The sequence below is a fragment of the Scyliorhinus canicula genome, chromosome 7 (genome assembly GCF_902713615.1).
Source record: "Scyliorhinus canicula chromosome 7, sScyCan1.1, whole genome shotgun sequence".
Lineage (NCBI taxonomy): Eukaryota > Metazoa > Chordata > Chondrichthyes > Carcharhiniformes > Scyliorhinidae > Scyliorhinus > Scyliorhinus canicula.
In genome coordinates this window covers 189,795,188-189,814,035 of record NC_052152.1, presented here as the reverse complement: position 1 = coordinate 189,814,035, position 18,848 = coordinate 189,795,188, and the positions used below count along the sequence as shown (strand labels likewise).

The window sequence follows — 18,848 nt, the reverse complement described above, 5'->3', positions numbered from 1 at the left end:
GTGGGGGAGAATAGGGGGCGAGGAGCGGCCTCCGACGCCGGAGCGAAACACTCCGGTTTTTACTCCGGCGTCGGCACTTTGTCTCCCTTTGGGAGAATTTCGCCCAATGTGTCCCCGCCCCTTGCCGAACGAATTTAAACCCCTCAGGGAGCTCTGTCCCAACAAAGATTTTGCAACTTCAACAACACAAGTTTACGTTCAACTTTTAACACGACAAAAAATCCCAAATACTTCCACATAGTGTAAGGATAAAAGCATGCAAGGGAAAAAAAATCGGATCAAATAGGCCACCCCTACCAGAACTGTCCCATATTTTCCAATAAGCTGCAATGCTTGTACAGAAAACATGGGAGAAAAATGAAATATCGGATGAACAGGCCATTTCACAGTTTTGCCGCTGAATGAATAGGTGTTCTACACAGAGTGCACATTGTGTGTCACAGCCTTAAGAATTTAATGGCCAGGATTTTCCGGCTCTTCCTGCAAAACGGGGGGGGGGGGAGAGAAGAGACACTCTGCAGTGGGGCCGTAAAATCCTGGCCGACGCGTGCATGGTTCCTCAAATCATATTGATATGGGGATTGACATTACATTTGTTACTGATTATTGTTTATTGTTGGGTGCAAATTTGGGAGAAAATGTGAAAAAGGAAGAGAATAAAAAATACAAGAAAAAAATTATTCCTCAAATCTGGCACAATTGTTTTGCTCTTGCACTGGATTGAGCTTCCACAGCTCGTATTGACTGGAGGGGCGGGGGGGGGGGGGGGGGGGGGGTAACACAATCTCCATGTGCAGAGGATTAAAGCGGAACAGGCTTTGTGCTTTGTTTCTCTGCTGCAATATTCTGGTTTACCTGCACAGGGCCGGTGTCTTAAGTGGTAAGATCGAAGGTGCGACTGACCAGGTCCCTCCACAGTGTTCCAGTGGCTGCTCCAGGGATCCTTTCATGATGGCCCATGGGGTCAGTAGAACCCGACCAACAGATGGAAGGGGGGGGAATGGGGTGACTTGCAAGGCCTTGCTTACTCATAGTAATTTACATGCAGACAGGCAAAGGCTGTTGCGACTGGAATAGGTTGGAGGGATGGAGATAACTGTCCAAATAAGGCCTCACCACGTATGCTATTTTTTTCCCACCTCTATCTTACCTGAACTCAGATGGGACAATAATATGAAAATCCAGCCTTTTGTTTTCTGCATCACATCCAAATGTGTTACAAATGTATTTATATTTGCAATGAAGCCAAACAATGATTTTTTTATTAACCTGAGCAATCCTTTTTGCTTTTCCTTTTGGCACTGCGCCCACGTAGAATGGAGCTCTGACGTCCAAGGAGGCTGTGATCAAGATAGTGCTTCTCTTTGCCCGGAGACCATCTATCACCAACTGCCCTTGGTTTCTGTCTCGACTGAAAAATACCTGGAAATGATACAATTGATCATTGCGGGCAAATTCTGATGCAATGAAGCACAATCTTATTCAGTTTGAAGTTACATTTTGTTCAGACATATGCAAATCTCTATTTAAAGTTGATTATGATTTGGCAGAATGACAGAAACAGAATTGGAAACCATGGACTGAGTCAGCATCCAGCGTCAAGTCGATTTCAGCAACACCCTTTCATTTAGTCTTCATTCACCAATTTGCACAAATCTGGATTTTCTACAACAAATAGGCATTTAGATGAAAGATTACATAATTTGGCTTGTGTTTCTAATCACACTGACTCAACATGCATCTAATAATTGCCTGAGCAGATTCAGCACAAGAAAGCTGCAATCCTGCCAGATCGCAATTGTAAAATGCTTCCACTACAGCTTTGTGCTCTTTAAACATTTCTCATTTACTACTGTTCTTTAGGAGACAGGTTTAGATAAAGGATCTGGAAGGGCGCAGGCTGGGAGGGCCGAAGGGCCTGTTCCTGTGCTGTAATTTCCTTTGTTCTTTGTACTGTGTTATACGAGTTAAAAGGCTTAACCCGAAACTGATTGAACAATGTTCTACATCAGCATTTTTCAAAGTACGGGCTGTGACCTGCGGGTGGGTCATGGGCGGGCGTCAGAAGGATTGCCAAGCCCGGTAACAATTCGGTAAATCATAGGGAGAAGCCTCTCCCCTGTAAGAACAAGAATTTAACAAACCATCGCAAACTCTGTGCACAATATACACTGCTCATGCCATGATGGGACAGTGAAATGAAATGAAAATGAAATGAAAATCGCTTATTGTCACAAGTAGGCTTCAAATGAAGTTACTATGAAAAGCCCCTAGTCGCCACATTCCGGCACCTGCTCGGGAAGGCTGGTACGGGAATTGAACCGTGCTGCTGGCCTGCCTTGGTCTGCTTTAAAAGCCAGCGATTTAGCCCAGTGTGCTAAACCAGTCCCCGTGCAAACTCAGTGCAAAATATACACTGGTCTTTCTGTGTGAGGACAGTGCAAACTTTGTGCACTATATACCCTGGTCATGCTGTGAGGGGACAGTGCAAACTCTGTACACTATATACCCTGGACATCCTGTGAGATGACATAGCAAACTCTGTGCACACGTTCCACCCATATTGATGATGGGACATGATGGAGCCGGTGTTTTTTATTGGACAGAATGTTTTGAACAAGCAGGAGTGCGGAGCTGTTGTTGAGCTGTTTTGTGAAAATCAGAAGATTGTAAAACTTTGATTGGTATGGGGAATATCAGTGTAGCTCGCTGGTGACCTGAATCTTTGATTTTGAAAAGGTTAATGTTCTCACGTTCCAGTTTGAGCCCAGAGTGAGTGGGTGGGGAGATGGGGGTCCCAGCAGGCATGGGGCTTGATGGGAGTGGCCCAGGTTGTTGCCGTGGAGCAGGAGGCGTCGGGCGAGGTGGCCAAATCCTCAACGGAGGAAATAGCCAGCAAAAAGCTGTGGCTGCTCTCTGCTTCCTGGGAGTCTTCGTCTGTTAGTTTCACTCCTAGATTTTACAGGAGAAGATGTAAACACTCGGAGCCCAAGACAGAGAACACCCAGTGAAAATCAGCCATTCATTAAACATATGCTAAATGTCCTTCCCCCAAGGGGTTAATGATTTATGAAGGCAGAATGCAATCAGTATCTCTCATGAGTAACTATTCTTCATGACTAACCCTGGATATTGAACATTTATAAACAGGAGGACATCACAGGTATGTCTAATCCTGTCTCACTCAATAAATTCATTGCAACAGGAGCTACTGAATAGTGATTAAGAACAGGAAAACCAGGTGATTTTATTTCCCTCCCTTGCCTGGGACAGGAAAACATTAGTGTCCCAAACACTCCCTGGACTCAGGAAAGACTGGGTAAGAGAACGTGCCGTGGATCCCGATCCCAAAGGTCGGCCGGAATGGGTCCCGAAGCTCAGCCAGTGACAAAAGTGGGTCCCGGGAAAAAAAAGTTTAAAAAATACTATTCTACATGACGCCCATGTAGTTGAATGTTACACATTCTCAGAGGAATCCTATTAAAGGAACAGCCTATATCCCTAAATAAATCCTTAAAATAACATCAGGCTGTTACTCTAAAAATGTCAGATATGAGAGATAGTTTGGAATTCCTGCAGGTAATTCACGCCACTCGTTTTCTTGCACTGAAAATAAAATCTAAATGAAAAATTGAAGTAATTTGTAGTCTGAAGTAATTCTAATATTCAAAGGGTAGGAAGTAGTTTGAATAACTATCAATCTAATTGGCAGATATAGTGCAGTGAGTAGAGATTATTGCACTCGGAGGTTGTATTACTTACTGTGTGCCACTTTCCATCATTATACTTTTCTTTGCTTGCAATCCTCAATTTTTTCCCTTTGATATCAAACATGAAGACAAAACGGCCTTTGGAAACCAAGAGAGTCATGAAGGAGGTTTCCAATTCATCGGAAACGTAGAAAAGCATCCCCTGCGATGAATTACAGCGAACTTCCATGGAAAAACTAGACCTGGACAATCAACATTTAAAAAATTAGTGATGAAGCCCTCCCTTCTTCATCAAAACATATTAAAAGTTTCAGGAACAGTTTTCCAGAATTACAATATTGACTGTTTCAAAGTCAAAGAGGACATAAAGGCAAAAACTAGGGTGTACCATACTGCAAAGGTGAGTGGTAAGCTGGATGATTGGGGGAACTTGAAGGTTCAGCAAAAGGCTACAAAAATCAAATCAAAAGGGCTAAGATGAACTATGAAAGGAAACTAGCAGAAAGCATTAACACTGATACGAAAAGCTTCTGTAAGTATATAAAGAGGAAGAGAATAGCTGAAGTAAATGGGGAACACATGGATGGCAGAGTCACTGAACAGATATTTTGCCTCTGTCTTCAAGGTATTGAATAAACAAATAGGGTTAAAGACAGATAAGTGTCCGGGACCTGATGGCCTGTACCCTGGGGTATCAAAGAAGGTGACAGCTTTGTGAATGCATTGGTTATGATATTTCAAAATTCCCTGGATTCTGGAAGGGTCCCGGTGGATTGGAAACATGCTAATGTGATACCCCTATTCAAACAATAGGTAACAATAGACCAGTTAGCTTGACCTCTGTGGCGGGGAAGTTGCTGGAATCAATCATTAAGGAGGAGATGACTGAACAGTTGGAAAAGACAAAGCTCAATTCACCATTGTCAGTATGCCTCTATGAAGGGTAGGCTATGCTTGGCAAACTTGCTTGAGTTCTTTGAGAACATAACCAGCAAGGTGGATAATGGGGAACTTGTGGATGTGGTATATCTAGACTTCCAGAAGGCGTTTGACAAGATGCCACATAAAAGACTGATCCAGAAGGTGCGATCACAGAGGATTGGGGGTAGAGTACTAGATTGGATTGAGGATTGGCTGATTGACAGAAAGCAGAGGGCAGGGATAATGTGTCCTTCTCTGGCTGGTGGGGTAACTAGCTGGTTGCCGCAGGGGTCAGTCCTTGGACCTCAACTGTTTAGAATCTATATAAGTGATCTGTAAGCAGGGACAGAGCGTAACATAGCAAATCTGGGGATGATACTTAAATATGTGGGAAAGCAGGCAGTGAAGAGGAGATAAAGAGTCTACAGAAGGATACAGATAGGCAAACAGAATGGTCCAAAGTTTTGCAGGTGGAGTTTAATGTGGATATGTGTGAGGTTTTCCATTTTGGCAGGGGGATCTGGGTGTCTTTGTTCATGAATCGCAGAAAGTCGATATTGAGGTATAGCATGTAATAAGAAAGGCAAATGGAATTTTAGCATTGATTGCAAAAGGACTGGGGTATAAAAGTAGAGAAGTGTTGTTGCAATTGTGTAGGGTGTTGGTGAGAGGACATCTGGAGTGTTGTGTCCACTTTTGGTCTCCTTATTTGAGGAAGGATGTGGTGGGCATTGGAGACAGTTCAGAGGAGGTTCCCCAGATTGATTCAAGGGATGAAACGGTTGATGTATGATGAGAGATTAAAAAGCTTGGGCTTATACTCGCTGGAGTTTAGAAGAATGAGAGGAGATCAGACCTAGGTACATAAAATATTAAAAAGGATTTATAAAGTAAACGTAGACCAAATGTTCCCCCTTGGGGGCAATGTAGAAAGAGAGGTCACAGATATAGGCTGAGAGGCGGTAGATTTAAAACTGAGATGAGGAGGAACTACTTCTCGCAGAGGGTGGTGAATTTGTGACACTCGCAGCCGCATAGAGCAGTGGAATCTGAGTCATTAAATAGTTTGAAGAAGGAAATAAATGTATTTCTGATTTTTAAAAATGGACTAAAGGGAGAATGGTATTGAGGTGGATTTGGGACCAAAAAGAGATCAGCCATGATCTGAATGAATAGCGGAGTAGGCGCAAATGGCTGAATTACCTACTTCTATATAATACATTATATATCTATATATATATATAATTGCTTATTGTCACAAGTAGGCTTCAATGAAGTTACTGTGAAAAGCCCCTGCTCCTAATTCCCATGTTCCTATGTTTCTGTATGCTTTTCCTTATGCCAGGAAGCATTCAAGCTTTCGTACAAAGTTTACTTTCATCTTCTTATTCATTTATATATTTCACATTTGCTAATATTGGTAAAGTGCAAGCTGGTTGAGCATTTATTCACCAATAAGGTAACAGCACTAAAAACACCTCTTCCCTGATCACCTTCTTTCTCTTCAGGTACCATGACCCAAGAGGATGTTGCGCCATGATTATGCTTGGCAAGGTACTGTAATGGGTTGCTGTTGCCTTCTGCTGACCAGGATAGTCTTCGACTCCTTCTACCTACCAGTGGTGTATTTGATGGGTTTACTGGTCGGTCATCAACTTGTTTGGCCACGTTATGAATGCACCCTCTGTGGCCATAATGTTCTCGAGTGGGACCCAAACATGGAGCTTCTGGTTCAGAGGTAGGGACACTATCTACTACACCACAAGAACCCCACCTTCTAGACCTTTAGGACATCAATAAATTAACACAAGATAGAGTTGCCTGGGCTCCAGGGGCATGATGTGCACATGTGACTGCAAACCTGGCCTTACATTATTCAGTGAATCAGTGATAGTTTAGGAAGACAAGAAGAACAAGAAATTATTATATTTTTGACATATCTAAGGTTCTGAGGGGGATAACGGAAGGTTTTATTGATGCTAGTCATCAAAGTAGATATACTAAGAAACCAGTTTTCTCTGATATTTTAGGATTTTAAAATATTTGTTTATGGGATGCCGGCATTGCTAGAAAGGCCACTATTTATTGCCTATTCCTAATTGACCATGAAACGGTCGTGTCCAGCTGCCTTCTTGAACCACTACAGTCTGTGTGGTTAAGGGAAGGAGTTCCAGGATTTGGGCCCAGTGACAGTGAAGGAATGGTGATATATTTCCAAGGCAGATGGTGTAAGACCTGGAGGGAAGTTGTAGGATGGTGTTTCCATGCCTGTGCTGCCCTTGTTCTAAATAACATAGGTCGTGGTTTTAGAAGGTGTTGTTGAAGGAGCCTTGGTTGAGCTGTTGCAGTGTATCTTGCAGATGTATTGTGCCGGTGGTGCAGAGAGAGACTATTTACCATGAGATGGCAATCAAGCTGGATGCTTTGCCCTGGATGGTGTGGGCTATTTATGTGTTGGAGTTGTGAGCGTTCAAGCAAGTGGGGAGTATTCCATCACACTTCTGACTTGTGCCTTGTAGATGGTAGACGGCGTTGAGTTGTTAGGAAGTGAGTTACTTCCCTCTGAATTCCCTGCCTCTGATCTGTTCTTGTAGCATTAGTGTATGTGGCTGGTTCAGTAAAGCTTCTGATCAATGGTAGCACCCAGGATGTTGAGAGTGAATGATTCCTGTCCTTGTCCTTCTAGATGATAGCAGCTGCGTGTTTGGAAGGTGCTGCCCAAGGACCCTTGGTGAATTCCTGCAGTGCATCTTGTAGATGGTACACAAGGCTGTCACAGTTCTTCGACGGTGAAGGAGTGAATTTTTGTGGAAGGGGTGCCACTCAAGCCGCCTGCTTTGTCCTGAATGGTGTTGAGCTTCTTGAGTGTTGTTGGAACTGCACTCATCCAGGCAAATGGACAGTATTCCACCACACTCCTGACTTGTAGATGGTGGACATGCTTTGGGGAGTCTGGGGGTGAGTTACTAGCTATTGCCCCATCCTTCTTGCTGCAGTATTTGTATGGCTAGTCCAGTTCAGTTTCTGGTTAATTGTAACCCTAGGATGTTGACAGGGTCAACGGTAAGGATGTCAAGGGGAGATGGTTTGATTATCTGTTGTTGGAGATAGTCATTGCCTGGCACTTAATTTGCATGAATGTTACTTGCCACTTATCAGTCCGATCCTGAATGTTGTCCAGCTGTTGCTACATTTGGACGGCTTCAGTATCTGAGGAGTTATTAATAGGGCTGAACACTGTGCAATCATCAGCAAGTAAACTCATTTCTGGTTTTATGAGATAGGGAAGGTCATCAATGAAACAAGTGAAGCTGGTTGGGACTAGGACACTACCCTGAGGAACTCCTGCAGCAGTGGCCTGGGGGTAAGATGGTTGGCTTTCAACAAACACCACCACCTTCCTTTGTTCTAGATTTGTCTCTAACAAGTGAAGAATTCTGAGCCTGATTCTCATTGATTTCAATTTTACTAGGGCTCCTTGATTCCAGAATTGGTCAAATGATCTTCATCAAGAATATGAACAGATGAGAACCCATTCTCTCTCCACTTTGCACTCTACTTAAATTTCCCCCTCTTCTTTCACCCAGTGAAAATTTCTTCAAGGAACCCTTCTATATGGTTTAGCTCAGTTGGCTGGACAGATAATTTGCGATGCAGAACGAGGTCAACAATGCGGGTTCAATTCCCGTACCAGCTGAGGGTATTCATGGTTCTCATCAACCTTGCCCCTCACCTGAGGTGTGGTGATCCTCAGGTTAAATCACCACCAGTCGGTTCTCCCCCTCAGAGAGGAAAGCAGTCTATGGTCATCTGGGACTATGGCAACTTTCCTTTTACTGTTATAGAGGTGACTACATAGTTCAGAAAGGGACAATTCAATTGGATGCAATGAACAAATGTGACAGCTTCAACTTAATGATTCGAGCGATTTGAGAAAAAGAACGACTGAGATAATTGGACGGCCTTACCTCAAGCGGAATGATTCTGGGATATTGTCATATTCCAAGCGGCTGAGATGGGAGCCCCTGAAGAAATGAGCATTGTTGATTGCTGTTGGCTCCTTTGGCAACAGGCAACGTTCTGACATTTGATGTTTCCTCTCAACCCTGGTTATAGCCTTCAAGGTTCAAAACAGATGGAAAGGTTAAGCACCAAACACAAGGAACTCTCAGACAAGGAAAGAATAATTATTCTTTCAAAATAAAAGAGCTCAACACAATATAAAGAAAAACAAAAGTACACGTTTCTCCAGAGGAAGGGACACCAGCTGCAGTTGGGAGCGCAGGACGTCATGTAAAGTGTCATTGAATTTAGTTGCACAAAGTTAAAATGATTTAACCACAAAGATTTCAGAGTTTATATCTGTGAATGTTTGCCATTTAATGGACTGGGATAACGACATGTCAGAATTAGACTTAAACTTCACATACCTGTCTAGATTTCTCCTTTCTGTGTGATCGGATCTGCTGAGGGGGCTTTTCCCTGGGGCAACTGATTAACTCTGACCCCACCATTACTTTATGCTTCTGGAGATCCACAACGGATTGTGGTCTTGAGTCTTGACTGTATCGTAAAAAAATAAGTTGAAAAAATACTGAAAGCATCCTTTTCTGAATCATGAAATAATACAGTACAGGAGGCCATTTACTTGGTCTATCATGCCTATTCCAGGTTTTTGAAAGTGCTGTTAATAGTGTTGCTTCCCTGCTCCTATAGAATCCCTACAGTGTAGAAGGAGGCCATTTGGCCCATCGTATCTGCACCGACCCTCAGAAAGTGAACCCAACCTAGGCCCAACCCCACTATCCCCGTAGCCCCACCTAACCTTTGGACGCTTAGGGGCAATTTATCATGGCCTATCCGCCTAACCTGCTCATCTTTGGACTGTGGGAGGAAACCGGAGCACCCAGAGGAAACCCACGCACACACGGGGAGAAAGTGTAAACTCCACACAGTCACCCAAGGCCGGAATTGAACCGGGGTCCCTGGCGCTGTGAGGCAGCAGTGCCACAGTGCCGCTCCATGCATTCCTAATTCCTTGTGAATGTTTCCCTTTCAATTATTTATTCAATTCCCTCTTGAAAGGTTACGCCAAAACTAAATTGAAATGGTCATATCACAGTGATATTTTAAACTCACGTTCCAATGATTATTGGACTCCAGGCCACTAAATTATTTCCGTTCTGAACTCTGCATGCTTGGCCTCCTACACTGATCCACTGGAGCTCAACATAAGCTCAAGAAACACCACCTCACTGGCTGAATGCAATACTGACTTCAACTATTTCAGATCATAACCGTTTCTCCATTTTTTCATTTATTTATTTTTGTTTTTAGACAGCAGATTTTGGTGACAATTCATGCGCCATTTACACCTCTTCTAGACTCATCTTTTGTTTCTTATTTCCCCCCTCACACATTCCCCCATTTTGACATTTCCATCTCTTCCGCTTCACATTGTTTATTCTTTCTTACACTCCCCCTTTCTCTGTGCTTACTTGAAACATGTTACATCTCTAATGTTTCCTGATTGAGGTGACCTTATTGACAGATCCTGAGGGGACTTGACAATATGGATCCTGAAAGGATTTTCCCCCTCGTTGGAGAGGCTACGGCAAAGGGGCACAGTTTAACAATAAGACGTCTCCCATTTAAGATGAGAACGAGAAGAATTCTTTTCTCTCAGAGGTCCGTGAGTCTGTGGAATTCTCTTCCTCAGAGACCAGTGGAGGCAGAGACATTGAATATGTTTAAGGCAGAAGGAGATAAATTCTCGAGTGATCAGGGAATCAAAAGGTATAGGGGGTAGAGAGGAAGGTGCCACAGTTGGGGCCACAGTCATCATCCTGAAATATTGGACTGGATTTAACACACCTCCGTTCAGGGGCTTGAAGGTTGGGGGAGGGAGAGGAGGCATGTTATATCCAGCGGTCACCTATAAGTCCACTTCTGCCCCCACCACGATTTTACCAGCATGGTCTAACTGAGGTCCTTGAGTGGATAATTAATACATCTGGGACCCTACTAGTATTTTTGCTGAGTCCTGAGTGGGTAATGTTTCCTGACTGGCTGAAGCAGGTTGACGGTAAATGGAGAATTATAGAAGTTTTGTCTGTGGTCCGGACGGGAGTGCCTGACTAGGCCTCATGAGGAAAGCTGCCCTTCCCCTCCTCTGAGACCCTCCCAAAATCATCTCCCTGTAATTTGCGTGAAAGCTGGTGGGTGACCTGGGACCACCTAAACTTCACCGACCACCAGCTGCTCTGCCTCCTTTTCTTACCCATTCCAGGCTGGGTGTGGATCAGACAGATTGAAATAAGGTCCAAGAGTTAAAATGCATTGGCCTGAATTCAGTCAGTGAGTTTATTTTGCACTCATTCCAAAACCTACACCCTTGAAACCTACTCAAAGTTAAAATCAAGCCCATAATGTGTAAACAATGTGATGTAAGTGTTTCAAAAGGAATTTTAGTTTGAATTTGTAACCACATGAATAACAGGCTTGTCATCATTTGTAAATCTAAGGCTCAGCAGTTAAATCTTTCTGGACCAACACCCTGGTTGGATCACGCATTAAAGAATATTTAAGTAATGCCTGGAATAAATTCTCATGCGCATTGGTGCAAGTGCTATTTGTAAATTTGTTTATAAAACTTTGGATTGCAAACTCCAGGAATCAGCACTATCGCAACCAAGTGAGTGTACAGCTTCATGAACTTGCTATGTGTTTCTGTGAATCTTGTATGTTTTCGTGACTCACCTATAGATGAAAACGTTGCTGATACAGCCAGTCAGGTTAGCACCTAGATCAGTGCTTGGCACACCACCAAGGTAGACCTGACCCTCCTCAATCTCCCCAGATTGGCGTCGGCTCCCCTCCGATATTTTTGATTGTCTTTTTTCCTGATCATCAATGGTCATTTTAATCCTTAAGACAGGAAAGCAAATTATAAAGATAGAATTACAGCTCCAAAAATGAATTCAGGTGAGGGGTTTTGGGGTATCCCATGCTATATAAATGGGGGTTTGTCTTTCATTTAGCAAGGCCCAACAAAAGGTTGAAGATTGAACTGCTGATGATAATCACCTTGAGGTCCAAGTTTGAATCTAACCAGGGTAAATTTCAGAAGGCCCCCATTCAGTCCACAGGATTGACCCTGATCTCCCGGTTGCCATTTCAATTCACCACTTTTCTCTTGTGCTCAAATTTCTGTCCTTGTGAAACACCACGGACGCTGGACGAGCAGCCACATCACATTTCCCGATTGGGCACTTTACAGCCTTCTGGACTCAAAATGGAGTTCAACAGCTTCTGACTATAAACTCTGCCCTCTATTTTGTATTTTTCCCCCATAGTGCCAGCTTGTATCCTGTTCTCATGGTTTCGCTTTCAGAGAGTGCTGACCTTTATTCTGCTATTAACACGTACTCTGAACCAATGCTTTAGTCCTTTACTAGTACCATTCCCACTCTCTATGGCTTTTGTTCCATGACACCGTGGTCATTTAATCTCCCCCCCGCCCCCCTCTAACCTACCCCTGGCCATCCTTGTTGGCTCCACCTGACCCTACCTTCCCCTCCTTTTTCAACAGCATGAAACCCATCACATTCCTGCATTTCCCCAGAAGTCAAAATGTCAACTCCGTTCCTCTCCTCACTTTCTGTTTTTCTATTACATTTCTAGTGCCTGGTGGCACTTACAGGGAGACTGTTAAGGAGAAGCTTAACGGGAAACTGAATAACCTTTTTTCATTCCACACAGACATAAAGTCCCACTGCCAACGTAAAACACGCCACGGGCGACACAGAAAACCCTGCCCCTCGTGTGAAAGGATTCTTAGAAAGAACATCCCAGCAATGAAGCACCTGTGAAACCAAGTGTAGCTGAACATTCCTGGACAGTGACATTTCAATTACTACCACGAATAAATGACTTGACATTAGGTTTCTCTCTTCCCAGATGCCGTTGTGTATTTCTAGAAATGCTCTTTGATGTCTTTTAGCTCATGTTGGTCTTTAGAAGCTGTGCAAGTCACGGAAGCCACAGGAACTTACTGGTCACTTGTGATCGAGAAGGAGACATAGTGGGGGCTCCCATCTATGTATGGAGTTTTACTTTTAACTTCAGTATTAAACACCTTAAGTGCCACTAATCCTTGCTTCAGGGATACTTGACATCTTCCTTCCTAATAAAGTAAAGAAAAATATATTTAAATTCACCAAGACAATAGTAGTATGCAGGAAAACTGGATCCGCTGAAGTAAAAAATGTGTTCAAACTGCAGTCATATACAGTGCTGTAACTTTTCAATTTTAACCATGAGCAGTGACATGGTAATGTCACTCTCACGTAAGGCCCGATTCTGGACGAGCTGGATCTCCAAACCAAATGCATACTTCCTTAACTTGAAGTACGTCTTTGCCCCAGAACAATCAATGATTATTTTCTGCTTTAACATTGAGCCCCTGAACCTTTGCAAATTCTGATATTAACAGATTCAAATAAACAATAGGAAATTCTAATTCCAGACATCTGAGTTCTTCTACTCAGGGGCCAGGTACCCCCCCCCCCCCCCCCCCCCCCCCCCCCGCCCCCAGGCTTAAGGCAAATACCAAACAAGAAAGATTTAGGAAACACAGACACTCATGTGTTATCCACACTATTACATTGCACCCAAATTTTCACGAGATTTGAGGAGTTGAGTGTGTGTGTGAGAGAGAGAGAGAGAATGAGAGTGTGTATGAGAGAGAGAGAGAGAGCGTGTGAGTATGAGTGATGCAGGTTCAATATTCAGGCTAGTCATCAGCTTCATTTCCAGTGGCAAGTCAAGAAAATTGGCCTTCTGTAGACTAATCTTTTACATATAATCTAGTGATCTCAGAAGCTGTTCACTCATAGAATCCCTACAATGCAGAAGGAGGCCATTCGGCCCACCGGGTCTGTACCCAAACCCCGAAAGAGCACCCCACCCAGGCCCAATCCCCGTTCTATCCCTGTAACCCCACCGAATATTTGGACACTAAAGGGCAATTTAGCAAGGCCAATTCACCTAACCTGCACATCTTTGGACTGTGGGAGGAAACCGGAGCACCCGAACGAAACCCACGCAGACACAGGGAGAACGTGCGGACTCCATACAAACAGTCACCCGGGGCCGGAATTGAACCTGGGTCCCTAGAACTGTGAGGTAGCAGTGCTAACCACAGTGCTAACACGACGCAACCATGCCCTGCTGCCATTAGTACTTCTCGTGAACAATGCATTTACCGGTGAGCTGTAGTAAAACATCAGGGCGTTCCGTTGCTGGGTCTGGAAGCCAAAGCCAGATATGAACTTGTTGAGCATGGGAACATTTTGAGGCGTCAGGCTCACATATCCCTGTCCTTTGAAATTAGCGGAACGTGAAACCTGAAACGAAACACAGAATAAATTCAGGGGGCAGCAGGTTGGATTACAACAGGAAAAATAAAATTGTGACAGCTTCTTTGTGACAGCTGCTGCACGTGTGACTGAGCACAGAATCATCAACGCAAGATGTTGATGCCCTTTCGTTTTCTTCAGCGATCTTTCCAGGCTGTCTCTTCCTTCCCTTCTCAACGAAGCAGAAACGCCGTTTAAAACAGGATATAATATCTGAAACTCCGGTACATTAGTCCAACAAGAATTTGATTTTGTTGGGTGGCTTAAGTGTGTCAAACCGAGAGGTAGTCAGAAAACAACACAAATTAATGATGTAAACGCACATTCATTCTTGCATAAAATAATACCTTTTAAAAAAATAAACTTTACTGTATTGTGCGCACAGAACTTGAAAATTTAAGAATCAGATGATATTCTGGAGTATTATTCCCTTTCCCCAAGGCAGATTATGGCTGGAAATTACTTAAGCAGCACTGCACAGTTGCTTATTGCACTCGTATCAAATTTGCTCACTCTGCTTTATTAATGACATTATTAACTCATTTAAGGTAAATAATTTAGTTCTTTAATAGGACTAGAATTTGATATGATGTGATAAGTGATCTCCCAGTTACACTGCTTTTGTAACTGTCAGGCTCTACTTAAGTTCTCATTAATAATAAAGCATCTTAAGGAGCAGCATTAAGATTTTGCCAGTGAAACAGTGGTACAATATGAAGGGTGTGCTACCTGGTATAAAAATTATCATATGTACTGCAGTTGGAATCCAGATTTGGATTTACCAAAATATTTAAAATTAAAAATTTTTTAGAGTACCCAATTCATTTTTTCCAATTAAGGGGCAATTTAGCCTGGCCAATCCACCTAGCTTGCACATCTTTGGGTTGTGGGGGCGAAACCCACGCAAACACGGGGAGAATGTGCAAACTCCACACGGACAGTGACCCAGAGCCGGGATCAAACTTGGGACCGCCGCGCCGTGAGGCAGCAGTGCTAACCACTGCGCCACCGTGCTGCCCTTTACCAAAGGATTCTAACAACCGACAGCACTGACCCCCCTCCTGGGCTGTCAGAAGTTTTATTTTACTCTTTCATGGGATGTGGGTGTCGGTGGCCAGGCCAACAATTGTCCATCCCCAATTGCCCTTCAGGCGGTGGTGGTCAGCCATCTTGGAATCCATAGAATTCCTATAAGGTAGGAAGAGGCCATTCGGTCCATGGAGTCTGCACCAACCCTCTGAAAGAGCACCCGACCTAGGCCCACTCCCCCGCCCCATGCCCGTGAACCCATAACCTCACCTAACCTGCACATCTTTGGACACCAAGAGGCAATTTAGCATGGCCAACCCACCTAATCTGCACATCTTTGGACAGTGGGAGGAAATTGGAGCACCTGGAGGAAACCCACGCGGACACGGGGAGGAAGTGCGAACTCCACACAGTCCCCCGAGGCTAGAATCGAACTTGGTTCCCCACAGTGCAAACCACTGTGCCACCATTCTGCCCTGGAACCGCTGCAGTCCACGTGGTGTAGGGACACCTATGGCGCTGTTAGGATCGGATTTCCAAGATCTTGACCCAATGACATGGACGGAATGACGCCATCGTTTCAAGTATGTGACTCGGAGGGGAATTTGCAAGTGGTGGTGTTCCTATGCATCTGCTCCCCTTGCTCTATGTGGTAGAGGTCACAGATTTGAAGGATGCCGTCAAAGCAGGCTTGGCAAGTTGCTATCAGTGCGTCTTGCAGATGGCACTCACAGCTCCACTGAATGCTGGCAGTGGAGGGAGTAAATATTTAAATAGTGGTTGGCATGCCAATCAAACAGGCTACTGCTTTGTCATGGATGCTGTCAGTGGAGAACATTCCATCATACTCCTGACTTGTGCTTTGTAGATGGTGAACAGGTTTTGGGGAGTCAGAAGATGGGTTACTTACGACAGAATTCCCAGCTTCTGTCTTGTAGCCACAGTGTTTATATCTGTTTGTTGATGATTCCCATCAGCAATGGCAATGCCATTGAACATCAAGGAGAAATGTAGATGGTCATTGCCTGGCACTTCGGTGGTGCAAATGTGCCCTGACATATATTCGTATACAGAGACACATTCTTCATGATCAAAAGGAATACGTTTGTGCCATGTTCCTTTTTTGAATTACTCGAGAGCTTTGGGAGCCTATAGTTGGGAGCCTGTTGCTTTCTCCACGGCAAAGCCTTGGCCAATCAGAATTGACTTGCCAACAAACCATCACCCTTTTCTCCTGTAATATAAATTAGGGCAGCACGGTAGAATGGTGGTTAGCACAATTGCTTCACAGCTCCAGGGTCCCAGGTTCGATTCCCGGCTTGGGTCGCTGTCTGTGCGGAGTCTGCATATCCTCCCCGTGTGTGCGTGGGTTTCCTCCGGGTGCTTCAGTTTCCTCCCACAGTCCAAAGATGTGCCATGATAAATTGCCCTTAGTGTCCAAAATTGCCCTCAGTGTTGGGTGGGGTTACTGGGTTACGGAGATAGGGTGGAGGTGTGGGCTTGGGTAGGGTGCTCTTTCCAAGAGCCAGTGCAGACTTGATGGGCCGAATGGCCTCCTTCTGCACTGTAAATTCTATGAAAATTGCTGTGATGCTTTGAAATGTAGCATTAGAAACATAGGACCATAGAATTTCTATAGTGCAGAAGGTGGCATTTGGTCCATTGAGTCTGCAACCACCCACTGAAAGAGCACCCCATCTAGGCCCACTACCCCACCCTATCCCCGTAACCCCACCTCCCTGCACTTCTCTGGGCACCAAGGGGCAATTTATCATGGCCAATCCACCTAACCTGCACTTCTTTGGACGGTGGGAGGAACCCGGAGCACCCGGAGGAAACCCATACAGCCATGGGGAGAAAGTGCAAACTTCACACAGTCACCTAAGGCCAGAATTGAACCTGGGTCCCTGGCGCCGTGAGGCAGCAGTGCTAACCACTGTGCCACAAATTCTTGTGTAATTGTACAGGCAAATAGGCACATACAGATGGTCAGGAAATGATAAACGTTAGTGAACGACATTGCATCGTCTCTTGGTTTATCCGCCGGTAAAAATCCAGAAGATTTTATAGTAATGGTCACTAAAAGATGAGAACGATTCTCACAATCCTGAAATGGTCCCTTTTCTGATCTTTGGTCATTTACTGAGAGCATCTCAAGGGCAAGACTCACCAACAGGTTTGCAGAGCACCCGTAACTGATTCCGATGGTCGTCTCACGTTTCAGATTTAAGTTTTTGTCCAGGGCCTTCACGCTGCGCATACAGCCTTTTATTGACCCACCCGTGGGGAATCGGTTCCTCAAACTGGAAGAGAGAAGCATGTTTCACTGAAGGAAAAAGTTACTGTAAAAAAAAACGCAAATTATTTTACTGATCTATATGGATCAATACGATACCTGACCTTGCGATTTCTCACCATGGGAGAGATTTTGCTCCAACGTTAAAAATAAAATTTACTATATATTTGGTTATGGAATACACGCACAAACAGAAAGAGAGGAATAAAGAGAGTGAGAGAGAACACAAGGGAAGAAAAGGGAGTTGGAGATGATCTCAATGTTCAAGAGAGCTCAGATTAATTCTTTAAAAAGTCTAACAATTCGTTGAATCTCATCCAAGTGGTTGAAATTTGGATAGTTTTCCAGGTTTGGAGGAGGGCAGAGATCAGGATATTTGCCCACAGCAGGGTGTTAGAACTTGAAGCTCAAGACAGATCATCTATTGTTTAATCACGATTAGCTCATGGTTGGGGGATTTCACTAATTGTTCCTTTATGCCTGGGCACGACAGGAAGAACTCCCCAGTTACCATGTAAATTCTGCACTTTGGAATCTCCACAGATTGACTGGAAACAACTCAGGCTAAGAACAGGCCTCAAAAAGCTAAAGGAAAGTTCCCTCCCTGCCGACAAGGGTATCAATCCCAGAGAGGATTCATGAATGAAAAATCATGGGCTGAATTATCTACCGCCTGCCGCCGATAGCAGAGTTCCCGATGCAGTGGAGAATCCAGCGTTGGGGAGAAATCTGGAGATGCAAATGGGTCTTAATGGCCCATTTACATCCATTTAGTAGGCAGGAGTTAAGTGCTTTCCAATCACCCCCCTTCACCCTTGAGTGATTTTGAAGTGGTCAGCTGGAAATTGACAGCATTTAACTCTCTTTGATGTGGTTGTTTTTATAAACATTGTAGTTAAAGCACTTCAAAGTTACTGAACCTTGAAGGAACATGAATGAAGCAAGGCTGACAGCTCTGTGTGTCTGTGTGTTTGTGTGTGGAAGCTGTCAATCACAGCCTAAGAAAGAGATGTGAATGAATGGCTTGCAGCTCAAGGATTTGAGGGGTTTTAACACAGCTGCCTGCTTTCTCTTGCCAGGAATTGACACGTGTTGCTTCCTCTGTCTGAGCCAGGAAGTGTATTGCCCAGGTGATTGCTGCAACAGTAATTGTTATCACCACCTTGGTCTGGACTGCTCTCCAGCTTCCAGGCAGGGGTCTCTTTTCTGGGGGATTTCCTGGTAAGGGTACTTATGTAGGGGGGTCTCTGGTGGGGGGGGTCTCTTTATTTTGGGGGATTGTGTGGGGGTTGGGGCGGGATGAATTGTGATGCTGCGGTGGGAGAAACAGTGGCCAGTCGTGTGACCTCACTACCAAGCTGACACAGTAGCACAGTGGTTAGCACTATTGCTTCACAGCACCAGAGTCCCAGATGCTATTCCCAGCTTGTGTCACTGTCTGTGCGGAGTCTGCACGTGCTCCCCGTGTCTGTG

At 44.4% G+C, this 18,848-nt stretch overlaps 1 protein-coding gene across 2 annotated transcripts in view; it reads right to left on the bottom strand.

Moving 5' to 3' along the window:
• lama5 (laminin, alpha 5) overlaps positions 1-18,848 on the bottom strand; it is a 324,952-nt gene that overhangs the window by 12,122 nt on the left and 293,982 nt on the right. For both annotated transcript variants that reach the window (XM_038803518.1, XM_038803519.1), the window contains exons 68-75: positions 17,250-17,382; positions 13,898-14,038; positions 12,686-12,816; positions 11,391-11,558; positions 9,062-9,194; positions 8,600-8,748; positions 3,763-3,952; positions 1,270-1,422 (exon numbers count right to left, since the gene is read on the bottom strand). In XM_038803518.1, the coding sequence (XP_038659446.1) occupies positions 1,270-1,422; positions 3,763-3,952; positions 8,600-8,748; positions 9,062-9,194; positions 11,391-11,558; positions 12,686-12,816; positions 13,898-14,038; positions 17,250-17,382 (1,198 nt within the window). The remainder of the gene's footprint in view (positions 1-1,269; positions 1,423-3,762; positions 3,953-8,599; positions 8,749-9,061; positions 9,195-11,390; positions 11,559-12,685; positions 12,817-13,897; positions 14,039-17,249; positions 17,383-18,848) is intronic.